General features: G+C 30.7%; 2 protein-coding genes across 3 annotated transcripts in view; one reads left to right on the forward strand and one right to left on the reverse strand.

Annotated features, from left to right (window-relative positions):
- Positions 1-81: 81 nt before the first annotated feature.
- LOC139525499 (cyclic nucleotide-binding domain-containing protein 1-like) lies at positions 82-16,034 on the forward strand. Of its 2 annotated transcripts, XR_011664906.1 has the most exons (15): positions 82-244; positions 1,197-1,281; positions 2,062-2,172; positions 3,599-3,645; positions 5,258-5,432; positions 5,830-5,978; positions 7,603-7,739; positions 8,401-8,459; positions 9,952-10,030; positions 10,627-10,759; positions 11,557-11,663; positions 13,546-13,696; positions 14,117-14,184; positions 14,980-15,539; positions 15,606-16,034. XR_011664906.1 is itself a non-coding variant. In XM_071320884.1 (14 exons), the coding sequence occupies exons 1-14, from the start codon at positions 169-171 to the stop codon at positions 15,109-15,111; spliced, it is 1,509 nt and encodes a 502-aa protein (XP_071176985.1). In that variant the 5' UTR covers positions 82-168; the 3' UTR covers positions 15,112-16,034. The 2 variants fall into 2 exon arrangements, 1 of the variants encoding a protein (XP_071176985.1); XM_071320884.1 differs by having other exon boundaries at positions 14,980-16,034.
- Positions 16,035-18,845: 2,811 nt separating this feature from the next.
- LOC139525500 (uncharacterized) overlaps positions 18,846-27,427 on the reverse strand; it is a gene marked incomplete in the record, with an annotated part of 36,665 nt that continues 28,083 nt past the window's right edge. Inside the window, 2 exon segments of the mRNA XM_071320885.1 lie at positions 18,846-19,880; positions 26,863-27,059. Of these exon segments, the coding sequence (XP_071176986.1) occupies positions 19,752-19,880; positions 26,863-27,059 (326 nt within the window).

Genomic DNA, 27,427 nt, shown 5'->3' on the forward strand with positions numbered 1-27,427 from the left:
TCAAGTAATTATTACTTTCAAATGTTTTTTTTTTAATAATAAGAATCATATTTATGTTAGGTATAATCCGAAAATATTCTCGTTGCTTGGACAATTTTGTAAACAATATGGCGGCATAAACAAAAAGCAGGTGCCCGTTTGGATTGGAAAGAATTAGTATTTCTAAAAATGGCTCTTGTTAAAGTTGAACAAAGTATTTCAAAGCCAGGATGGGTTGCTCATTTTGGAAAGAAACCCAAAGATAGTAAGAAATATGCTTTTAAAAAAATATATATATTTCAAATGTAAATAAAATTGAATATATAATTTATAATAAACTAGATCAACTCCAAGATGTTTTTTAATTCACTGTACATATGATGTATGGCACAAGTTCTTCTTAATTAATACTTATTTCTTGTCAAAATTTTAAATGCTCCTTCAAAAGTGGCAAAATAATCAACTTATTGACGGTGGCCACGTATTGGTAGAAGTATATGGTTGGATCATACATGTATGTTTTTGTACCTCATATTACTTCATGCATGCCTTTTCAATGGAAGTTGTGACTTCATATGTGACGGGATTGTTTCCTTTAATAGTATAGTAGATACTTAGTCAGCCATAAGCGGTTGCCTTAACTCAGTCGGTTTACGCGCTGCCACAAAGGTCCTTGGATTCAGACCTAAATGAAGATAAGCAATTTTGTAATAAAATCATGCTCCTCTGTTACATTGGCGCCTAACTTAAAAATCCATAATGGTTAGAGAGGAATTGTAGCTAGGGTATACAGTGTGTGAGAGTCATAATGGTATACTGACTTTTGAGGTGGGGGAGAGGGGCTGAAGTGTGACAGGAGCGCTTCCCTTGGTATCAGTCCTTCTCCTTTTTTTATGAGTTTTGTCCCTTATAAATGTAATTTCTAAAGAAAACTGCATTGTACATGCTCTCAAGTGTACAATGTATTTATGGAATTTATATTAAAGGTTTATACGTACAGTTATTCCTACATTGTCTAGGACATATTCAAAAATGAAGTGCTGATCAATAAATTTTAAAAGAGTCTTGCCCCTGGAAATATGAATTATATAGAATATTGCATTTTAGTACCATTGTAGTACAAAAATGTATTTCCATAGGCTACAAAAAAATACAGTGAAATTGTACTACACTATAAATTTGTTTTTAAACATTGCTTTCTTTTCTTTTCAATTTAGCACACAAGCATGAAGATATTCCTGCTCCAACAATTGATTATGAAAAGTTAAAAATGTTATGTGGAATTGAAGGATTGAAGGGAAGGTAATAATCATTAAACAAGAAAGAGAACTCTCTAGCTGGTATTTGATAGTTGAAGACGTGTTATCTACGATATTGTATAATTATATATATTTAATACAGAATCAATTTAAAAAGAACTTTATAAATACAATTGTCTCTGTTCACATTCTCAGACAAATCACATTATCCCTTTTATGAGCAAGAAGAGTAACAGGAGTCAATGCGTAATCAGCATTCCACATTTTAATCTGTCGTGACCTATTGATTTTGACAGAAAGGGTGCAGATTTGATTCTCAGCAATTTTTATTCCCCATCTTGATATAAAGCATCTTACACATTTCATGAAACTTTCATATCTGTTGTTTTCTTTCTTTCTTAGATATCATGGTTTACCTAACACGGAAATGTGATAGTGTTAGTTGAGCATATCATGTCCTATGGGTACATATTCTTGTTACGTCTATATGTTATTGTTATGTTAAATCAGTTTATTGTTGTTACTAAGTTTAAGAGTATGATGTCAAGATGGCATGTGATACATAATGGAAGTAATTTAATAAAGTATTTGCGCAATATTATAAGACAGTCAAAAGCAGGATAAGAGACAATATTACACTGCTCGTTTACAATTAAGTGCTTTTCGTGTGGATTTTCATAGTATGTTCTTTTATGCTCTTTTCATTTGTCTACTGATAAACTTGTTTGCTGCCTGATCAAAAACTATTTGATTTCCCTAAAAAAAAAAAATGAATGTTTGCCATTATATATCATGTGTATATACTGTGTACAATCTATTTCAGAGAGGATGAGAAGAGCTCTGAAGAAGCACATGAAACCTTTATGACAAATTACAAAGAAATTTTTGCCAAACCACCAAGCAAAAGAATTTTTCATGCACAGTCCAAAAAAAGGTAAAATTCACACTGTCCTGTTGAAATCAATTACCCCATGTGTAAAATAGCATGATTTATTCATTGAAAGTTTTAGTGTAGACACTTTTTGTAGACCAATGATTGACCTGTAGATTTTTTTATCATATTATTGGGTTGTATGGTTGTATCTCAATAAAATGTATTACACATCTATTTTATTCATATAAAAACAAAAGACGATATTCTATACTTTGTGTATCAAGAAAATATTTATATAGTATGACAAATACAGTCGAACCTCATCGTGTCGAACTCGGTTGTGTCGAAAACTCGGATGAGTTGAAGTAATTTCGCGGTTCTGGTAAAATTCCCGTTTGATCAATGCATAATTATCTCTGATGAGTATGAACTCAGAACTCGGTTGATTCCAATACTCGGTTAAGTTGAGTAAATTTTATAGTCCCGTCGAAGTAAAATTGACCCCGAAGTCTCAAACTTCGAAAGTAAGAATTTTCGAAAGATGCAGACCTAATGATCATGATGATCATGATGATAAAAATTTAAGTCGGATGTATTTTTTATGTCAACTTATCATTTTCAAAAGAGATTAAAGCTGAGTAAACATACTTGTTTAAACAGTTAAAATGACATGTTTATGGTGGCCGCTAATTAACACCTTTGTTTATCGTTCAAGGGGAATGTTAGTGTGTTGAACATTTTTCACTTGAGGTAAAAACGAAACGAATTTAAATGACCCAAACCGAGATTAAACGAATCGTTAGATTTAAAACTCATTAATTACAATAGATAAAATGATTAGGACAATTATAATAAATTCATGATAATTTAATGTAAAGCAGACGACCTCATCAGAAACCGTTCAGAACTTATTTCGTGCCGCGTGTGATTTCATGATTTATTGCGACTGACCTTTGTAAATTGATTTGTATCTGTACTTGTATTTTTAATTATTATGAAGGACCAAAAATGGAGATTGAATGGAAAAGGCACACTGTTCATTGTATCTAGTTTACACAAATCTCATACCGTATTTCATTCAAAATTTTTGACAACACACTCGACCTCGGATGAGTCGAATACTTTGGTCCAGTCCCTTTGACTTCGACACAACGAGGTTCTACTGAATTAATTTTGTTCCTGTTTTATGTACTACTGTAATCAATTATTATATTAGAACAGTAAAATGCATTGTTATAAGATGCCAACAATCCATAATAAGCACAATTAATGAAAAAGATAAAGTTCTTATAAAATGAATATGGAAAAAAACAAAACAATCAAAAAACAATTAATTCAAGCCAGAACTAAGTACAAAATATATGAATCTTGATTCAAGTACTGAATCTGTAATAGAGTGCTTCTAGGATATCAGAATAAGTAGCAGTATATATTGCAACAGTTTTATACCATTAATAAATTTGCATACTATTCATGTTTGTTACAGTGTAGATAAGTTTTCGTCACAGATGAGTATTACCCACAATGCAACAGGTAACTTTATTATATATTAACATTATATTGATCATATCTACCAATTATTCAAAACTGCAATGATAAAGAAGAAATACAAATCGTCGCTGGGCTTCTAAAATGTTGTAAATTACAAATTTTTCAAGAAAAAAATATCTCCAAAATAGGCTTTGAAAATTTTGGCAAAATGCATGCTTCCAAAATGTCGTATGTGAACTTGAACATTTTTGTAAATAGCAGTGAAATAAAAACTTTGACATTTCTGGTTTATCCAAGAACTTAAATTATTTTCACAGAAATAAAGAAATGTACAATTATTTTTTTCCCAAAGCCATTCTACAACGATTTTCAAGTTTTCATACAACATTTTGGAAGCAAACTTTACAAACAACTGACATTGGCAATTTTGTAATATGTCTTATTTCACACATTTTGATTGGTATAACTGCATGCTATTTTGTAATAACAAAGATTTCCTCCTGCCCAGACCATTGGTGTCAAAAAGTGTTTTTAGCCAAAAAAGTCATATACGACATTTTAGAAGCCCAGCGACGAAATAATATGATTAAAATATCAAAGGGAGATAATCATTTGGTTTTTTTCCTGAAATATTATATTTATATTTCATAGAAGCAATATTTTTGAAACTATTTTAATTATTAAGTCTTAGAACATGTTGTAAAATGTACTTTTCACCACATTGGAGAACTAGATTGAATCAGGATTTTTAGTTTAAAACTTGTATGTGAAAAATTTGCCAAAAAAGGAGAGATATTGTTTAAAATTGGACATTTGCCTCATCTGTACTGATTCATGATTTTTCATTAAAACTTGTATGATAAAAATTTGCTTAAAACAATAATTCTTGTGCAAGTTAGTATTTGAAAATGGTGAAGATTGTTTGTTTCTTTTTCATGAAGATTTCTCATAAAAAAACCTATTATATATGAGAATAATGTAGTGGGCAGAGATATCGTTTATTTTAATATAAAATGTGATATGATTTCCTATGAGACAATTATCCACTAGAGACCAAAGGAAGAGGATGCAAACATCTACAGATCAGTCTGTACAGCCTTAAACAATGAGCAAAATTCATTTTTATAGCAAGCTGTAAAGGCTCCCAGTATGACTTAATGTAAAATTCAAAACAGAAACCAGATAAATACAAAAACAAACAACAACCACTGGATTACAGGATTCTGAATTTTATGAGACATGCAGGAACATAAAGAATATTAATGTGTCAGCATAAAATACAAAGTTTTAACTTTCCTGAACATTTATTTTGAATGTCTGTTTATTTTGAATGTCTATAACTTTTATAACGTCATCATTTAGGGAAATATAACTTACACAATCTGTAGACTTCAATTATTGTGTTTATGGTCTGTAAACATATATTGAAAGAAGTTTGAAACATTTCAAATCCATAATATGAATATATGGTCAGATCATATGTTTTTGTCGTCATACAAATTCATTCTATGCTTGTTTTTTCAATGGTTTGTTACATCGCAATACTGTCTTAATTGCACTAAAAGCCATGAAACGAGAATAACTGATAGCTATCTTTTTAGAAGTATCAAATAAAGTAAGAAAAAATGAATACAAGTTAATTTGGTTGTTACAGGAAAGAAAACCGATGAATTAAGAGCTGTTAGAGACAAAAAGAACTATCCAATAGATGAGATAACACATGACATCAGGGATTATCTCCCTTTGTTACACAAGGAAAGGAAAAGTGAACATCCAGAGGCTGTCAGAGCAGACAATCTAAATACTCTACGAAAACTTCTCAGGAAATTGTAAGTCTTTCAAATTCATGGGTTAATAAGAAAATCAATATTTATTCATTTTGCTGTAACACAGTTTCCAAATGTCACTTCCAAAAATAAATGAACTCTATAGTAAGATTTTAATGAAGATCATGCCATTATGTTTTAGACAGTTTTATTATGCATGCAGTTCTGCATTGTTAGTATGAGAAGACAAGGAGAGCTCATTCAGATTAAACGTTAAGAAAAATTATTTTGGTATCATTTTCTAATTGTACTATACATGCAGTTTTTCAATTTATTTTTTTAAAGTAAATAATCAATTGAATTTTTTCTTTTGTTAGATTACCTATGACCCAACATTATTGTACAGAATGTGTTACTATGTCATGTATGTATTTATTAATTCCATGTTACTATTTTTCAGACCATTTGAAAGGACTGCCTCAGACAATGATAAAATGTTTTCAATTTTCAAAACATTTAGATTTTTCAATGACAATGTTCCAGATAATATTCTTAAGGAACTATGTGTTGTAGCTTTATTTGAGCAGTGGAAGGATACAGATTTTACAGGTAATGCAGTTATCAGTATTTATATTTTATTATATACAGTTAACTCTCGTTGTCTCGAACTCGGTTGACTCGAAATTTCGGATGAGTCGAAGTTTTCACGTGGTCCAGAACTTTATTCCATACAAAAGTATGTAATTCGACTCCTGATGAGTCGAAATTGGATGAGTCGAAATTTCGGTTGAGTCAAACTAAATTTACGGTCCCAAGGTTAACAAAAGCATTCAAAATTCATTTTTTATCTCGAACTAATACACATACGTCAAAACAGGACCTCCGGGATTTAAATGGATTGAATAGTTAATCTGACAATACACGTGTTATTAAATTTCCGGTCACTAACAACTGTATTGATTTATGACATGCTATTTCCATGAGTGTTTTACCTAAGATTATCTTTTATAGAATTTTGACAAATAATTAGTGATACATTGTTAATGTTCATGAAAAAGTATTTAAAATGTTTAAAAAACAATTAATTTGTGATTTACACTAATGAGCTTGGGTGTGTATAAAGTGAGGATTATGGCTTCCGTTGATGATCACCCAAAAACTACTCAAACGGCGTCTTTAATCTTGTTATATTTTCTTTTGAAAAGAAAGAGTGAGATAAAACAAAATGAATAGAAATCAACATTTTTTTAAATCTCTTGTATCCGAGAATAAACAATTTTGTCAGCTATAACCGACCTGAATAACGAAACTATCAATTGGAAATTACTCTCTTGGAAAAGCCATAAAATTTTTTGTTAATTGAAAGAATTGAATAAATAAAAAAAATGTCATCATAATAATAAAAGACTGTGACATACAAATACATCGATCTGATACTAGAATATTGATCCCCTTGCCATATTCACCCGGATTTATTTTAGCTTTACCAAGCTAAGTAAGAGTTGTGTCCCTTAGATTGTCGAACTTCCGGTGTTCGTTTGAGTCGAACTACGTGTATCTCGAAATATTTTTCTGATCCGGCTGACTTCGACATAACGAGAGTCGACTGTAATTAGAAGTACCAGTAAATTGTATGTGTAATACAGTCAATTGCTATTCTAGAGCTGTATCAGCCAACTGCAGGGCTTTTAGGATTATATTGGTGTCTCTGGTTGATACAGGTGTGAAACTTAAAAAGCCATCTGATTTTCTCTTTATAAAAATAAGATGTGATATTATTGCCTATGAGATGACTCTCCAACCAAGACCAAATGACATAGAAGTTAAGAACTATATATATAGGTCTATGTATAAATAAAAAAAATAGAAATAAAGGGCAAGCATAAAAACAAGGCAACAAAAATGTTACAAAAAAAAAGGTCTAGATATGTTCTTTAAAAGCAGACAAATGTCTATATGTAAAGCTCTAGATTGTTGAAAGTCTAGATATATTATGAGGGTCTAATTGAGTTTACATAAAAGAGAAAAATAGGCCAAAAAACCAAAAAAAATACTGAAAGAGTCCCCACCCCTAGTATAAAAGAAACAGAGAATAATGGACCAAAAATTAAGGAATTTTTATTTTCTAAAGAGAAATAAAGTAATTTTTTTTAGCTTGATACAAGGGCTTATCATAATTTACAAATATGTATCTCTTACAGTGTTGTGTTGACTATGTATTCTTTTATTTCAGTATTTGGTAGAAATGGTTTATATATGGTGTTAAAAGGTTCAGTACGACCTTTGACCTACCCTCATTTGAATACCCCAGACAACATTGTAGATTCTAGATCACCAACCCCAATACTTACAGAGGAATCTAAAGACGTTGTAAGTACTTCATAGGACAAAGAAATAATGTAAAATATACTCTAACTTGACTATGCATGCAGGCTGAGTCTGTCAGGGATGGCTCGTATCTTGTTTATTATACATTTTATTCAACAGTGTAATTTTTGGTGCATGATGATAAAATGTTCACTTTCTTTAATTAGACGTTAAAAAAAATCAACTGATTTTAACAAATCATGTTAAATTTTTTTCTCCAAAAATAACGGTATTGATAATAAATTATTTGACAATTTTAACCAATTTGCACTAACAGTAGCCTAAATGACCCTTTGGCGTCTAACAGTAAAGGGCATTGCTACCCTAGTAAATGCAGTGTATCCCAAACTCTGTCTGACTGACAAAATGCCAGACAAAAAATCATTAGGTCAAACAGAAAATTTTAGATTGTTTAGTTGAAAATATGGTAGAAAAAGTTATAAATTTCTTTTTCGGTCAGACAAACTCTCAAACAGTTTGGCATAGACTGTAAATGCATGGAACATTGCAGGACTTGAAGGCATTATACAGTCTTTAACAATATGCCAAGTATAACAAACATTGTATAACTATATGACTTTATAAATAAATCAAATATTTAATAGTTCTTGTTTGTTTTAATTATTTCAAGTAATACAGAAAATGATTTTTTCAAATGTTTCAGTTACAACCAGGTGATTTCTTTGGTACATTAGAAAAAGTTGAAAGAAAACCTGGATCAAGGTAAGTCATATTTATTTTTTATTTTGAATTAGTTATCTTGTAAAAAATACGAGACGATATGGTATGATTGGCAAATTCCAATGAGTAAAATATATGACTTGAAAGTAAAGCCTGTTTTAGGGGCTTCAGTGGCTGCATTTTACCTTTGTACTTTTCCTGGGACTTTTTAAAAAATTCTTACTTCCCCTGCAAATAAAACTAATCACCATACAAATTTAACTTGAAACACAAAAATACAAATAAACAAAGCCTTTTTTTATTTTTGAGTGATGATTAAGTATAAACTAAATGCAAAATAAAATGAGTAATGCATTTAACAGTATCTACTAGGGTTTATTCAATATAAAATTTTCTGCATGTATGCGTCTTAAAAATGTATGGGCAAACATGTTAGGTATATAACAAGGTTTAAAATGCTGTTTTATGCATATTTTATGCATAAAAGTTCTATTCCTTCATTAGTCGAAAGTTATTAAATTTTGAAATATGAAACCAATTGAAAATTGAGAACTGTTAATTTACATGTCTATATAAACACCTTAAGAAAAGGAGATTGATTGAATGCAATCAAGACGTTTTCTTTCTATTCAAAAACGGAAATATAAGTTACCAGCTGACAGATTTGATACAGAAAATTGGTGTACGCATGCCACAGTTTAGTAGTGTCCAACACATACCTGTCAACTCACCCGTTTTTTGCGGGTGACACCCGTTATTTTCACCTCTCACCCGAGAGTTTTTCTTTACCCGGCGGGTCCCGGGAATTTCTAAAATTACCCGTTTCACCCGGATTTCTGACCGGAATTGTTTCCGGTATTTAGAAGTAATGCGACCTTCGGTTTTATCGGTCTTTTTCAATGTACCAAAAGTCAAAATGTAGGACTGTTTACCTGAGCTGTGAAATAGCTTCAGGTTATTCCTGTGGAAAAACTAAAACCACCCAAATAGTAAAGAGGGCCCTTTCAGTTGAAAATAACAAAGTGGTAGTTGAAAACAAGCCAAGATTTTTTGTTTTGTCAAAACTTGCTAAAACATTACTGGTTTTGCCAAACAGCAATGCAGACAGTGAGAGGGCATTTTCTTTAGTAAAGAAAATATCTACAGAGTGTAGGGCTGATCTTAATAAGGATACACTGTGTGCTCTTCTTTCTTGTAAAATGAATACACATTTGCATTGCTATGAACTGAAACCAAGTGCAGTTCTTTTAAAGAATGCCAAGTCTGCTACTATGGAATATAACAATAGTCTGAAATAAACTTGTATACATGTTCTAACTGTTTCATATACATATTGACTATATAAATTATATGTAAACATATTTTTGTTCTTCAATTGAGCCCGCAAAATGTCGTACGCGTTATGACCTGAGATTTTTTTTCTCAATGCAGGTCATGACCTGACTTTTCATTTTCAGAGGTTGACAGGTATGCCAACATTTTTTGTAGTTAATGATATGTATGTACTAAAGGGGAAAGTTTATATTTCTTATAGGATTTTCAGTGTAGAAACAGTAGAGCCAAACTGTGAATTCTTGAAAATTTTATCAACAGATTATACTAAAGTTATAACAGTAAGTTTAACTTATCTGAAGTCTAGAACTAACAGCATTAAAAGGGGATCATAGGATGAGGTTAACAATGACACAATTTATATTTTTAGAACAGATATTAGATTCTTTCACCTTGCAAAAATGATGTAATTTTCTTGACAAGTGTAACATAATTTTGTGCCTTGTATATCTGAGCACATATTACATCAATAAATTTCTAGTAATGTTCATGGATAGGATGTATAGAATGTTATGCGCAATGCACTATATTTTGTGTGTGAAAAAGGTAGTAATCAGCCTTGGAACATTTAGACATCAAGTCAGTCCCATAAAGTTTTGATCGCATTTCATGCAATCTTTACCTAACAATTATAGATCTATACATAAGTGATTGAAATAATGAACTTGGTTATGGTTGCCAAAATGTTATCTGAATAACCTTATTTTCTTATTCAGGTGTAGGGACTGTTTAGCACTGACACATTTAGTTTTGAGCAGATGAAACTCCTTTGATAAAGACTTGTTAGTCTTTAGACATTACTCTTAATGTATATGATTCTGTTTCATCTCCAGAACTTTAAAATTTACAATTAAAAAATATACAATTTTTTTTTCAGCAAATAGATACTAGAAGTAACTCTGAGAAGAAGAATTTGTTGTTAACTTGTGGTAGATTCCAAGGTTGGTCAGACCAGACCATCGTCCAAGTGGCCAAATTAATTGAATGGGTCTCATTCCCTCCAAATACAAGTAAGTTATACCTCAGAGGTCATTTCTTTTGCAAATTTATCACTTTTCTTAATGTTTGATTAGCTGTTTCTTCTGATTTTGATTAAAGATTTTACCAACATTTTGTTATTAAAAAACACATGTAATGTAAAAGAAAGTAATTCTTTATATCTATTCTTAACACAAAATCCATGCATGCATATGACAAAGTAGAAAGGAAAGAAACTGTACCATAATTTGCTGTTTATCAACTCAAAAGTCAAAGTGAGGACTTTGAGAAGTAGTAAAACATCGCATCTCACTGAAAGTTGATGAGGGTATGAGTTAGCACCTTTTTGAGCAAATTACTTTTCTTGGTGTAGGTTACACTGCATATTTTCATTGAAAAAAAAGTTGCCAGGTAATACATTGTAATAAAAAATTTCTGACTAAAAAAGTACAAAGAAAGCTAAAAGAAACTATGATGATTTGCTCAGCAATCTGATTGTAAGACAAAAACATTTTGAACATTAGTATTTACTGTAAATTCAGAAATCATTGCAAAAAATCGCGATAATTTAAACTATTTTTTTTTTACATGAATTAAACAGGATTTTTCTCAATATAGCAATTCTTAAAATATTATATGAGTCTAAATTAACAAAATCGTAATAATAAATGCACACAATAATTTCTGAATTTACAGAAGTCAGTTTAATGGTAAAATTTCAAAACTGGAAATTTTAAGGTTGGTGGTAGGTATCAAAGAATATAACTGTTAAATCTTTGCTGTCTCTTTTTTGATATATTGGTTTATAATTTGTACAATTCTGTTACAGTTTTAGTGAGTGAAGGTTATAAAGCACCATATATTGGTTTTATTAAGTCAGGAGAGTGCCATGTTTTACGTCAAGTGGAAGTCATGAAGGGAAAGGCTGGTCACAAGGTAAGATTTTTATTAAGTTTATAAAGTGCTTTATATTGCTTTAATTATGCATACTGTATAATGCTCTCTTTGAGGAAAAACACATTTTTCAAAATGGTTGATTTTTGTTTCATTATAATAAGAAGATAAACAATACATATTTGGTAACATTACATGTTCATACATTATTTTGGTATTTTGCATGTATTCACAAAGAAAAACATTTTTTTTTTTTACCAATGTCTAAATAAAATTTCCAAATTGTGAAAATGATTATACATAAGTTGAAAATACCTAAGAACAATCTCCCTACAAACTTGTTTGTATGGTAGTTTTTTTTCAAACTTAATTTCCATGTCCCTTATAAAAAATTAAATGACAAAAATTCCAAGCCTAATGGTTCCTTAATATTGCTTTTACTCACTTCAATTATTTTCTCACTGATAATTACACCACATCTTGATGCAAAAAATAAAATCACAAAAGAAAATACCAAACTCCAAGCAAAATTCAAATCAAAATCCATTATGGCAACATCAAAAGCTTGCCGTTTTACGTTCCCGCAATTTGGCACTACGTTTCCGCATTTTTGTAGTACTCTTTTCTGCATTATTTTTACATTGATTTTGTTAAAGGTTAATGTACATTTCAGCATTTTATATTTTTAATGTATGCCTTTTCCGTTTGCCAGGTAAACCTGGGGCTTGTTTTTTTTGTACTTCGGTGGTGTTCGGTGTTTAACATATTACTTAAAACACTATTTGGTTATTCTGATATTATTATTCGTCTTTATGCGTCGCTAATGCCCATTTTTCATTTTTATTGTAAATTGATTGGTTGTTTGTTTGTTGCTATTTTTTTACGCCCAGTGACCAATATTTCACCAGAGTTTAAATCAGGGTGAAGTGGATGTAAGCAATTATAGGCAACCTTCAGGCAAAACCTGATACTGTAAAGTTGTTTTGAAAGGACCGACATGAAAAGTGTGAAACAATTCAAACTAAAAAACTAAATGTCAAATTATGCTTAACAAATATTTTACAAAATATCAAATATGAGTAGAGATATGAACCATCGACAACCACTAAATTAGTCTACATGTTCCTGACATGGGACAGGCACAGTAAAGAATATGACAGGGCTGATTTAAAAACAAAGATTTGGTATGATGTCAATGAGACAACTATCCACAAGAGACCAAATCAAACAGAAATTAACAGCTATAGGTCACCAGCCAGCCTTCAACAATAATCAAAGCCCATACCAAATAGTCTGCTATAAAAGGCACCAAAATCACAAATGTAAACATGGTAAAACAAAACAAACAGAAAAATTTCCAATATCTTCGCTTCATACCAAAGAAATCTGGTTTTGTTATTTTAAATTTTTTATAATATACATGATGAAGGAATTACAGTATCATAATAAAATGCAAATCAAGAAAAAAATACTATAATAAAATAAAGTCTTATAATCATTATTACCATTTTGTACAGGTGAAATACAGGTTAAAATGCGGAAATGTAGTATCTATAATTTACTACGTAAAACTGGATTTTTGCTAAATTTGCGGAAACATAATACGCCTCAAAAGCTAAAACACATCAAATGAATGGTAGACAACTTCCTGACTTTGTACAAGGATTTCCTTATGTAGAAAATGGTGTATTAAACCTAGTTTTTTAGCTAGCTTTCTTCCTTTAAAATAAAATTGATGCAACTAACTTCATAAGGTTTGTTTTTTATTAAGAAATTTGGAAAATAAAATCCCTCACAATTTTTTTATCTCATTTATAGTAACAACTAGAATAAGTATTTTAAACTCATTGAGTTCTTTTTAATGTTTTTGACATTTTTTTAAAGACTCAAACTTTATTTATTTTATAATTTTTAAATATTTCAGGAGAAGAAAATGAAGCATGTAGTTATGGGAAGATTAACAGTATCACAATCGTTTGGTGAAATCAGTGTTCTAAAGGATGAACCAATTACCTGTTCTATAGTTACAGCAACAAATGTATCATTAGGGATAATAAAACCAGAGAGAATCCAAGGTAAGGGAGAGAACTGATGCAAATGTATTGGCTATAGACCACAAATAATTTCACCTATTTGTTCCTTATAATGTTTTGTCCCATTAAAAAGATCCAATGTGAGGTATCTGCAAATTATTCAGTGTGTGCAATGTTTTGTACAAGTACCAACATTTATCAAAAATTTAGAAAAATGACAGTGACACCCTTAATAAATAATGTAATTACTGGTATGGGAAAGTCAAGAATAGTTTTGAAACTAAATATTACCTTTTGCACCTGAACAGTGAACATAAAACATCAAAAAAATGTTATCTCAAATCTCTTTTTTCATTTCAATTTAGTTTGTTTTGTATTTATATAAATAAAAGAACAGAAAAATCTAAAATGCGAGAACATTTTTTCCTGTAAAGTAGTTTAATTAGTTTCTTTTTCCTTTAGAACTAGATGATGTCACAATACAGTTGTTCACACAATCAAATGAACCAACATTTAATAGTTTTAGTAAGGTAAGTGTGTTGTTTTTGATAATAATTAGGATGGATTGAGGACCGTTTGATGTCCAGCGGCAGATTAAATGCATATTCAGAATGAGAACATAATGGGATTAAATTTAACCTTATTTTGTTATTGATTGTCATGCAGAGTCAGATTTTATCCGCGCTACTTCACACAGTAATAGTATGCTGGAAGACATGTCACGGTCACCCTATCTAGACAGATTATCTTAAATCCAAGTTGACCATTCTTTGCACTTTCTCCTAAATGTAACTTAGCAGCTAATACTATTTTCAAGAGATAGTTTTGGCCCAGCTTGAATTTGAGCCCACAACCACCAAGATTCTTTTAAGTAAATTTGTTTTGCCACACATATAGTACGTACCGTATCATTTTGATTATGCTATAGAAAAAGTTCAAAATGTTTTATTTATTATATTTTCAACTTTTGGTATTTAATGTTGCATATTTGGTCTCAGTTGTAGTATCATCTTGATTATTCTTAAGAAAATGTTCTTAATGTTAATTTTCTATCATAAAAAAAATTAATGATTCCTATTTGTTATGTAAAAACTTCATGAATGATCTCCCTTTAAACTTATATTTACAGGATGAAATTAAAGATGAATACATGAATAATATCACTTAATTACTATATTTACAGAATGAATTATATCCCTTTATTACTATATTGACAGGATGAAATTCAAGATGAAAACATGAATTATCTCCCTTAATTACTATATTTACAGAATGAAATTCAAGATGAATACATGAATTATATCCCTTTGTTACTTTATTTACAGGATGAAATTCAAGATGAATACATGAATCAAGAACTTAAACAACAGTGGAATGAGTTTAAACATAGTGTTGTTGTAGATGTTATAAATTCTAAAGGAATTAGACCTGGATATGGAAAATGGGCAAAATATTAACAGAAACATATCACATTGACCATAAAGAGAAACAAGATTGTTACAAAACTTGTGTTGTGATAAACCTTTATTGTAATCTCTTTATAGATGCCATGACGTTCTACAGTTGGCCAAATCATTAAATTATCATCCATTTTCAAAGACTTCTACCATTTAGTTCCAGTTTTCTTTTTATCAGATATTTGAGGTAGTTTGCTGGTCTTTAAGGTTTTTGATAGGATAACATTTTCTCTAGATAAATGGGAAGACAAACAATTAAATGTGTTTACTTCTTTTGCAATAAAGCAATTTGAATGGCACCAAAACATATCTCCTAATGACAGTCAGCCACAGGAAAAGTGACTGAATACTGAGGATTCATTTATTTTTGATACGTATCATACATTGATTGAAGAAAAGTTGCATTTTTGTATACATCTGATTTCGTGGTTTTAACAAAGTCTGCATACCAGCATATATAAAATTTGTAATTTTTTGAACATTTAAAATCAAAGGTTCACCAAGAAAATTGATTTCAACGAATGATAATTAATCCACCGTAAGCTAAAAACAGAGAACAACAGTTATAGTTGTTGTCATACTTGGAAATATCAATTTTAATATACTGTTTGTAGTAATCTTTTTATCAAATATATTACATATCATTTTTATGCTATAAACTTTATTTAAGATTGGCATATACATTTGTATTTTGTGTTTACATCTATTTTTATTTTATAAACTTTTTTTTTTCATCAAACTGTAAAATTATAAGGTACATGATTCATATTAAGATTCTGTGATACTATAGAACTCACATTTTATAGCCATATTGTTTTCTATTTATATATTGATATATATTTATACAATTGTGTGTAAATGTTGTTTTAAATGTCAGCATTTAGCATTTACAGGTTCGTAATAAATGATGTTTTAATATTTTACTTGACTATTGTCAATTATTTTTGTCTCGCCTGTGATGAAAGTGTCAGAATGCAAGACATAGGGATGACAATCTGCGGGGGCAGCATAAACTATTTGTACAAAGTTTCACATGTAAGAAGTTTACAAAACATCAATATATATAATAAGAAGGTTAAATATGTGTATGCTTCATACTTTGGGGGTAGATACAATATGTTAAGGAGTTTCTGTCTGTCATATGGCCCGAGACCACAATTAATTCCTCTATCACATCTTCATAACGTTTTGTCTCATTAAAAAAAAAATATTGTTGTCTTTTGTGTGTGTAATGCACAGTACAAGTCCAAAAACATATCCAAGTTTAAGAAAAATTGCATGTTAACATCTTACAAAGGAGAAGGATCACGAAGGGTTAAAATTGGCCCTGATTTTTTTATGTTTTTTAAATTGGAGCAAAAAATTACAAATGTCACATAGAAATACTTGTGGTAATACTACTAAGACAAAAATATTTTTTCTAGCAATTTCCTTTACTATTTATGGAGCAATGACCCCTTAAATGAGCATAATTTGTATTAAAAGGTAAATTTTGGTACTTTTTGTCAATAATTTTAATTGTTTTCGGCATAATTAACCTTGGCCTCCATCTACGATCCAAAAAGTTTTTATTTTGATGAAATCTATATCAAAATTGGAATCTTTTGGTTACAACACATTCTGGATCGTAGGTTGCGGGCAAGGTGTTTCAAAAGCTTTTAGGTCTGAAAAATGCACAAAATCATCATATTTTGAAAATATGTCCAAAATGGGCTTACTTTGGCAAATATCTTGTAGTCTTATGAAAAGAACTGATATTTTTAGCATTTATACTTTTGAAATAGACCCATTTACGAACCAAATTGAGACCTTTTTTGGTGTTTTATGGTAAAGTTGATATTTTAGGCCATTTTGTGCCATTAGTGAACCTTGTCCTTTAGCCAATACACATCCATACCCCTATAGGCAAGTCAAGAGATGTTCCAAAAAAGCTTATTCCATATCAAAATCAGTTAAAATAAAACTAAGAAATGAGCGAGGAAGCGAAAGAAAAAAAAAAGAAAAAATACACTAAAATTAAATGAAAAACGAAAACACACATTAACTGGGCCATTAGTCCATTGTCCTCGATACACTCTCTTGGTACAGTGACTGCTTCTTTAAAGTTTTTGTGAAGGACAATAACTGTGTTCTCAGACCTAATATGATAGGGCTGCTGTATTTGGTGTTTGAAATAATTATAAGATGCACTGTTTTCTGCTCTTTTGTCAAGTTGTTGTTTCTTAGACAGATTCCCTATTTTCTTTCTCTATTTATTGGCAGAATAGCAGCTTCCATCTGTCCTTGACCTCATTATCATGGTTCGTTGGTTAATATTAAGTTTTTTGGTTTGTTTCTCAGGTACTATAAACAATAGGGCTACTGTATTTGGTGTAATCAGAATAGCAGGTTCCATATGACATTGACCTCATCTTCATGGTTCATTGGTCAATATTATTTTTTTTGGTTTGTTTATCAGGTACTATAAACAAATGCCTTAATGTACTGTATCTGGTGTATGAAATTATTGTAAGGTGTCTATATTGTCTGGCATGTTTCATCTGACCTTGACCTCATTTTTAAGGTTCATTAGTCCATGTTCAGTGTTTTTAATTAGGTTTTCTTCTCAGATACTTTTAGCGATAGGTCAACTATATATGATGCATGATATGATTGTTAAGTGTACAGAACCTGTCTGGCAGGGTTCATATGACCTTGACCTCAATGACATAGATCATTATTGTTTTAAATGTATGCGATACCTGTAGCAAACCCTCATATTACAGACTCAACATAAATTCAATCATGATAAGAAAAGCAGGCCAGACATTTCCGTGTGAGCTCTCTTGTAAATCATATATTCTAGAAGAATGCGAAGCAGCTCCATTATTGAGTACCGATATGTTTAGTGAAATTCACATTCATGAATATCATTACAAGTGAGTATAAAGAAACCTCAAGGCCTCTATATTTTTTGGTGAATGTTGTTTATTGTTATCAGAATAGTTGATGGCAGATCTTTGAAGTAAATGCTAATTCATTCATAACTTATTTCGACTACAGCCAATTTTGATCTTGAACTCTTGTATAGACACCTGTTTTATAGTTGACTAATATGACTTAATTGACACCTGTTTTATAGTTGACTAATATGACTTTATTGACCTCTCCTTGTTTTCTTGGCTATAACATTGCAGATATAACAAAATACAGGAGAAAGTTGGGAGTATCCATTGAAAACCAATGACCTCTGGCAAGAAAACTAGCAATCCTTATGACTTTCAAAATAACTGACTCATTCTAACACACTACGCCACAGCTGTGTTTGTATTCACCACATCAGAAGTAGGAAATACTTATTTCACTCATCCCAAAGTTTTTTACTATACATACAAACAATAATAAATACTTCATGGTTCACCTAACAAACATGTAAACTTAACTTTAATGAATACGATTCAAGAACTCCTTGTCTATAATGAAGTAGTTGGTCTTTGTTACTGTATATCATATTTGTTTTTGGTTTTTTGTTTTTTTTTCTAAATTAGGCAGTTAGTTTCTTATTTGAATAGTTGAAAATACTGTTATGTCTTATCCTTTTAAAGCTTGATATGATGTATGGACTTTGATCATTGTTGATGAGATGTACAGCAACCTACGTCATTTAGTCTGGTAGATATTTGTCTCATTCATACCACATCTCCTTATTTATAAAGTATGCATTTAAACCCGCTACTCCTTTGAACAAATGACACTTTTAAATTTGAAATATAGCACTTTTATTTTAAAAATTAAAATAACAAAAAAAACCTATCTCAAAGAAATGATATAAATCATCAAATGCGTTATCAATGCTTTATTTCATAAACAAATAACAATTGTAATTTAAATTTGTTTTTAACAGCACTAGACACTATATCTATGTAAAAATTGTATATTAACAATTAACAAAAATTTTCTTGCTAAAATTCTTCTAATAAACTGGGGATTGTGTCTGAGAACAGCCCTAGCCCACCAATTGGTCTCAACACAGTAAGAAAATCCCCCATAACATGTATGTAAAATTCTCTCTTGAGAATTACATTGAATACCAATTCCCCCTTTCAGTTTGACAATTCAGAAAGGTATAGTATTGTCAAATTTAAATAACAATGACTAGTCTTAACTGCAATATCTTGAATTAAAATTGAAAACATTTCCAATGCAAAAATGTGTAACCTCCATTTCACAATACTTATCAAGAAGATATTTCCTTACCAAACTTCTAATAACAAATACAATATTTGTCATTTTTGATGACTATAATGTGTGTAAAGGTCAAATACTAGTACTCATTATTACAAATATATTTTTACACACATGACTTGTAAAAAATTGTAAGCCATAAGTAATGACAGTCATGTTTTCATTTCATCAAACATTATGAAATTGGGGCCGTACAATTTATACTCTCAGGTTATTTTTTAAGCAATATCTTTTCTATAATTATGTGTAAAATGTAAAGTTCACATCCCATTTCTTAATCAAAAACATGATCATTTGATTTTTTTCTTTTCAGTCAATGCAGTCAAAAGTCAAATCTCAAGGCAATCTCTTCATTGTATTAATATGTAACTGTTTGCTCAATGCCTTATATAATTTCTTGTCAAATGAAATCATTATCACGTGACAAAATCTCTGTTTCTGTAATAATTAAATGCTGTGTCTGCCAGATCTCTAGGGACTGTCATTTGTAATAACTTTCTTCCTATGTCCGTCTCTGGTTGTATTTCTGATAAAAATCTGTCCATCTAAAACAGAAACTTCTTTAATCTAATAATCAGCATACTAATCTAGAGTATATGAATACCAGACCAGCAAACATATTTGTGTCCAATACATAAATTATTCATGTTGTCTAGGAAATTAACTATTTTTATGTATGGTACTTGTTTTACATTAAAAGTACCAAACTGTAATGATATCAAAGGTTTCAACTGGATTTTCTATTAAATAAAATGGAAAAAAAAAATTCTTGTAAATTTTATCGAACCACTATAAAAAACCAGATGCTCCACAGGGCGTAGCTTTATACGACCGCAGAGGTTGAACCCTGAACGGTTGGGGCAAGTATGGACACAACATTCAAGCTGGATTCAGCTCTAAATTTGGATTGTGATTAAATAGTTGACACAGCATAGGTTTTGGACACAGAATGAATGTGGTCTAATGAACTTAAAATATTTTTTTTGTCTTTGAGCAATCACTATGCTGTTGAATATTAATCCTCTCAAAAAAATGTTTGAAGAAATTTTCTTTTTATTTATGAAATCTGAAATGAGAAAAATTTAACCCCCCCCCCCCCCCACCATTTTTTTTTCACATCCCCCTTTCCCTTTTTCAAAACTGATCTCAATTCAAATTTCTAATGGAGTTTGCAACAATAACTACTCATTTAAAACATCATAAAATATTAAAATGTAACAAAAAGTGCTTGTTATCACTGAATGGTAAAGATTGTTTTAATTTATCAGTTGGTAGTAAAAGTGAATATACATTGTGTATTGTATAAAACAATGATTTAAGTTGATTCAACTACTATTCTGGACACAGAAAGATAACTCCAATCAATTGAAAATTTCTTGCTATTGCACAATATTGTGCAATTAGATATTTCTTGCTATTGCGCAATACTGTGCAATTGAAAATATTTGCTATTGCACAATACTGTGCAATTGAAGACTTCTTGCTATTGCGCAATACTGTGCAATTGAAAATTTCTTGCTATTGCACAATACTGTGCAATTGAAGATTTTTTGCTATTGCTGAATACTGTGCAATTGAAAATTTCTTGCTATTGCACAATACTTAAAGGGAAACTTCGCAAAAAAATCAAAAATTGATATTATGTTCATTCTGTATAAAAATGCTCAAATTCATAGATATTAAAGTTTTATTCCGCTAGATAAGCGATCACCATCGATTTTGAATTTAGAGTATCAATTCTCTGCGGTCCGCCATTTTGTCTTCTTTCCCGATTAATAAAAACGATATGTCTATAAACCACAAAGAAACAAAACTACAGTAACCGATGTAGTCGTAATTGCGTGTCGATATCTTGTCAATCGTACGGTTGTTTTATCCGACTAACTAACTTGATACGAAAAATATTCTTACTTTTTTTAAATTACCATGGTCTGTTGTTTTTAAACTGTTGATATTGGAATTAGGTGAAAAGTCAAAGTTGAAATCATAAATAAGTGTTCCGTGAAAATTGTTTTCGAAAATCTAATTTGTTCAAAATTCTTTAAAGTAATAAACAAATATATTTTGATCTTCCCTCATCTGATCACCAGCATGGCTAAAGGTATTACTTCCAAAGGTATTGTGAGGGGTGTGAGGTGACACGTCCAGGTATTCAAGCGATTTCCTGTCGGGCTTGCAAGTTCATGCATCGTTTCACTTCTGCAGGTATTGATCAGTGTACACGGCTGATAACTGATAACTTATAACTTTCCATTTTGAACTATCAGATGAATAATATACAACTCTGTATTACTTGTCATTACTAAACTCATACGCTTGTTTATAAATAACATTTCTGGTGTAAAGAATATAATTCATAAACATATAAATACGTAATACCCAAAAAATAAGATTTGATGAAATTAAAATCTATTTAAATATTTTTTCCAAGGGTGAATTTGGGAAAATGTAATATATAGTCATTGTCAATAGTGAAGGACAGATTGGAACAGACCAGAAATATTGATTTAAAAAAATGTACGCACTTGCCGACGATTCGTTTATACGACTGGATAGAAAGTTACGGAACTATAGCGCAATTTAAAATATATACATGTATACATTGAACATAAGAAAAACACATATATTTTGAATAAATAGGGGTAAAAGTGTTGTAAATAGACTAGTCCACGTATGCTAACAGTATGTAATCATCGAATGTCGATAGACTATTGTATACCAGAAGAAGAAGAGAACCAATTTGATTTAAATACAGGTCGATGTATAACTTTTGCTTTGGTTCATTGAAGCTGTGGACCTAGTAAAATCACAGATTTATATTTTAAAAGATTGTTCTCGAACAAAGGAAGTAATTCGTCATCACAATTGTTATATATGCCACTGGACGAACACTAATTATCCCCAGGGAATGTGAATATTTTGCTGGGAAACTTTTGAGTATCAAAGTTTCAAATTAATTTCGGGATTTATTTTCTTTCTTGGTATTCAATAACAGAAAAAAGAATAAATTACTTGTTCTCTATAAATAGGGGTATTCTTGTCAGATAAAAGACTTTTAGTTATATTTAAAAAATAAGGAAATATGACATTAAATTGGTTCTGTCTTTTTTTTAAACATCATTAAAAAGATGTGTGTCTAAGGTGAACGCCACAAGAACCCTGTAATACTAGTACGAGAGTATAGCATGTAAACATTCCTTCTCAATAATATGGTTGTATTGGAAATCTTTTCATACAGATTGACAACTCATTGTCCGATATGCATGTAATATTTGCCACATGACGCCCATAGTTCTTTCTACCATCATCATCTTATTCTGTGATATTGCTGTAAACATCGATGGTTCACACCCAAACAAAATGGGAGTAATGGACCTTCAGAGCTTCTCTGTGTTATACACTTGTGAAATATATAGACGAAATTTCTGTATTGAAATGAATCTACATCTCACAAACAGGATTTTCAAATAACGATTGTGAGTAATCACCTTACAAACCAATATAAACGTATGGCAAGATATAACCATGAAGGAATTTAGTTTTTGTCAGACGCAAGAACTCATCACTATATATATCATAAACGTATACGTATATATATGCATACAGTTTCAAATATTAAGAACAAGCGGTCGATGTCGATAGTCTGTTTTCTAACTGTTCAGAGTTAGACATGTCACTTGTTCATTCTTGGAAGCCTTCATATTCCCCATCTAACGATGGGAACTCTTTCTGATTGTGTTGACTATAAATGCTTGTATGGTAATTCTGTCGTTTATCTGTACAAGCGGTTGCATTTCCTCTCCTTTCCCAACAAACAAACGAACGAAACGCCACTAGTCTGATTTCTCTGGAGCTCATCCTCAATGGCTCTTATACGTCAGGAAACTTACATGTATACTAATAATGATTGTTTCAAGAACAACGATGTATGGACGAACTATTATAAATTCGTCAATATCAGTTATGCATGACTAAAATATAACTTTTATTACAACTACTGTATTACTTATTTGGATTAATGACGGCTATCATGTTCAACATTGCACAAATATTATCATAGAATTTTAAAAAAAATCCTCAAAAATCCTCAAAAGAAATAATGCCTTAGCTTAGATAATTGATATTCTTTTCACCAAAAGTTCGTGTAAATGATTGTCAAATGAATTTAATTATGTAAGAATAAAATGTTAAAAAGAAACTAAAAAAAAATCATGCATGTTGTATGTTGTATTTTTTTGTCAATTAAAAACTTTAAAATTGCAATAGTTTTATTAGCATTTAAACACAGCCAGATTTGAATACAAGTTAAGAAATTCCGGTAAAGTCAATGATATCAAACAGATGTACAATGGTATATCAAATTGGGTAATATTGCATTTAGTTTTTATAAAAGATTAAAACTACTATTTTTTGCTTCATATTTGAATCTTTACGCCAATTGCCGCTAAGAAAGTAATCAAAAATTGTTCTCTTTTATTTTTATACACTTTCGGAATTACGAATCTGAATTTTATTTTCAATTAATTTACACAATTTAATTATTGTATCTTTATTCTCATCGTGTATTAAATCTTAGTGTATTAACATCGTGACAGCATACTCTTTCTAATCCTTTCTGTTTATCCTTTCCAAATAACAACATTTATACCTGTGTACGCTTGAACTCACACCTGCGGCTAAATAGCTACAAGGTAAACGAATTGACCTCAAGCCGAGAAATATACAGTGACCTTTACAAAATAATATACACACTCTGCTCACACATTAGTTGCATTGAAATGATTATCAAAACAATAACGGTAAATAGAACTGAAATATTTTCAGTTCAATATCAGTAAAAATGTTCAATAAATATTTTATGAAAAAAATCTCAACAATAATTAATTAAATTTATTCAAAAACATTTACTAGAGATAATTTTATAGGAGTTTAATTCAATCAATACAAAACGGTATATACATATTCATTTTCGTTCATTCTTATATTGTGGTTAATAACTTCGACCATTCGTCAGCTGTGCGCTTTTAATTACGTATATTGTCGATAAGCTATAAGAGTTAAACAGATTTTATTTTTTCCCAGAATTCAATAAATCGGGCTAATACGTCACGACCCATTCGAGAATTCAACCAAAAAAGTTACAAATACTTGATTTTCTCCGTTATTAGAAGGAATATAAATTTAAAACTTTGCAAATGTGTTTTTTATGTTAAGATGAACATAATTAGATGATAAGTAAAAAATCGCGGAATTTCCCTTTAATATAATAATTTTGGATCCTGATTTGAACCAACTTGAAAACTGAGCCCATAATCAACAAGAGGGTGTCACAACGACAGCAAACCGGATTTATTAATATTTATTTGTGTCCTGGCAATATCACAAGAACCATTACTGATGAATGGTGAAAGTGAAAATCGTCAATATCAAATTTGACCTCCATTTTGTCATCAGTATCAACATCTTAAAATTTGAAAAGCTAAGTTTGAATGGTTCATGAGTAAATGCAACAACGTGAATGGAAACGCCATTTCACAATCTTTCAAGAACCATAACTCCTGAACGGTAAAAGTCAAAATCGTCATTTTTGAACTTGACCTCTTATTTGCCATCAGTAACAACATATAAAAATTTCAAAAGCTTTGGTTGAATGGTTCATGAGAAAATGCACGGACACGACTGGAAACACCATTTTTCAATCTTTCAAGAACCATAACTCCTGAACGGTAAAAGTCAAAATCGTCATTATTGAACTTGACCTCTATTTTGTCATCAGTAACAACATATTAAAATTTGGGAAGCTTTGGTAAAACAGTTCATGCGTAAATGCACGAACACGACTGGAAACACCATTTTTCAATCTTTCAAGAACCATAACTCCTGAACGGTAAAAGTCAAAATCGTCATTATTAAACTTGACCTCCATTTTGTCATCAGTAACAACATATTAAAATTTGGGAAGCTTAGGTAGAACAGTTCATGCGTAAATGCACGGACACGACTGGAAACTCCATTTTTCAATCTTTCAAGAACCATAACTCCTGAACGGTAAAAGTCAAAATCGCCATTATTGGACTTGATCTCCATTTTGTCATCAGTAACAACATATTAAAATTTGGAAAGCTTAGGTAGAACAGTTCATGCATAAATGCAGGGACACGACTGGAAACTCCATTTTTCAATCTTTCAAGAACCATAACTCCTGAACGGTAAAAGTCAAAATCGCCATTATTGAACTTGACCTTCATTTAGTTGTCAGTAACAACATATTAAAATTTTAAAAGCTTTGGTTGAACGGTTCATGAGTTAATGCACGGACAACATTTGATTCCCGCCCGCCCGCCCTACCAACCGACCGCCCGCCCGACCGACTGCCCGCCCGACCGCCCGCCCGCCCACCCGCCCGCCGTACATCCCCAAATCAATAACCGACATTTTTGTCACAAAAATCCGGTTAAAAATCTAAGTACATGATTAAATTCAGCATATCAAAAAAGCCAAAGAATTCAATTTTTATTAAAATCAAACTTAGTTTAATTTTGGACCCTTTGGTATTTAATGCAGACCAATTAGAAAACGGGACTAAAAATTAAGAATCTACATACACAGTTAGATTTGGCATATCAAAGTACCCCAATTATTCAATTTTTGATGAAATCAAACAAAGTTCAATTTTGGACCCTTTGGGCCCCTTATTCCTAAAAACCTGTTGGGACCAAAACTCCCAAAATCAAACCCAACCTTCCTTTTATGGTCATAAACCTTGTGTTTAAATTTCAAAGATTTCTATTTACTTATACTAAAGTTATGGTGCGAAAACCAAGAATAATGCTTACTTGGGCCCCTTTTTGGCCCCTAATTCCAAAACTGTTCAGACCTAAACTCCCTAAATCAATCCCAACCTTCCTTTTGTGGTCATAAACCTTGTGTTTAAATTTCATTGATTTCTATTTACTTATACTAAAGTTATTGTGCGAAAACCAAGAATAATGCTTATTTGGGCCATTTTTTGGCCCCTAATTCCTAAACTGTTTGAACTAAAACTCCCAAAATCAATCCCAACCTTCCTTTTGTGGTCATAAACCTTGTGTCAAAATTTCATAGATTTCTATTTACTTTAACTAAAGTTATAGTGCGAAAACCAAGAAAATTCTTATTTGGGCCCTATTTGGCCCCTAATTCCTAAAATTTTGGGACCAAAACTCCCAAAATCAATCCCGACCTTCCTTTTGTGGTTATAAACCTTTGTTAAAATTTCATAGATTTCTATTCACTTTTACTAAAGTTAGAGTGCGAAAACTTAAAGTATTCGGACGACGACGACGACGCAGGACGATGACGACATAGTGATAGCAATATACGACGAAAAATTAAAATTTTTGCGGTCGTATAAAAATATGGTGTTAGTTTTCTCAATTTAATTGTTTCAGTTATTTTTCCTGTAGCAGTGTATTACCATTTATTGCTAATTTAGAAGAACTTATGTTGAATTATATTATAACATAAATTTCTTAATCTGTACTTTACCTCAGATAAATCTTGTGATTCATCACATGCCTCCTTTCTCTTATTCTGTATCTGGGAGCAAGTGGACACCAGTTCAGGTGAGCAGGAAACCAGATCAATAGGACAGCTAGAGATCACACTTGTTTGACTTATTCCTTTTATATCTCTTTTTTCTAGATTACCAGAATTCTTAGCTTTCAACTGTTTACCCTTTGACCCTGAAATTGAATTAAATTTTAGATCTTCTAGAAATCAAAATAATGTGCAAGTTAAGAAGAATCTAAATTTTTTCATTATAAGTTGTGTTTTTCTGTTGATACATTTTGTATTTGAAACAAATGTCCAATGAACTGAAGGTTTTGATGTGTAAATACATTGGTCTTCTTAATGATGTGAAATTATTTCTCTAGATTTTATATAAATTAAAAGGGTACTCTAAAAGTTCTAATCTTTTCTTTTCTTTTCATTTCATTTTTCATTTGAAAAAGGAACCTCTACATCACAATACTTATAATCAACTTATTTTGGGGAGATTTTTTTTTAACATGATTCCTCAAAAAGAGAAATAATGTGAATGGAAGTCGCC

The sequence above is a fragment of the Mytilus edulis genome, chromosome 5 (genome assembly GCF_963676685.1).
Source record: "Mytilus edulis chromosome 5, xbMytEdul2.2, whole genome shotgun sequence".
Classification (NCBI taxonomy): Eukaryota; Metazoa; Mollusca; class Bivalvia; order Mytilida; family Mytilidae; genus Mytilus; species Mytilus edulis.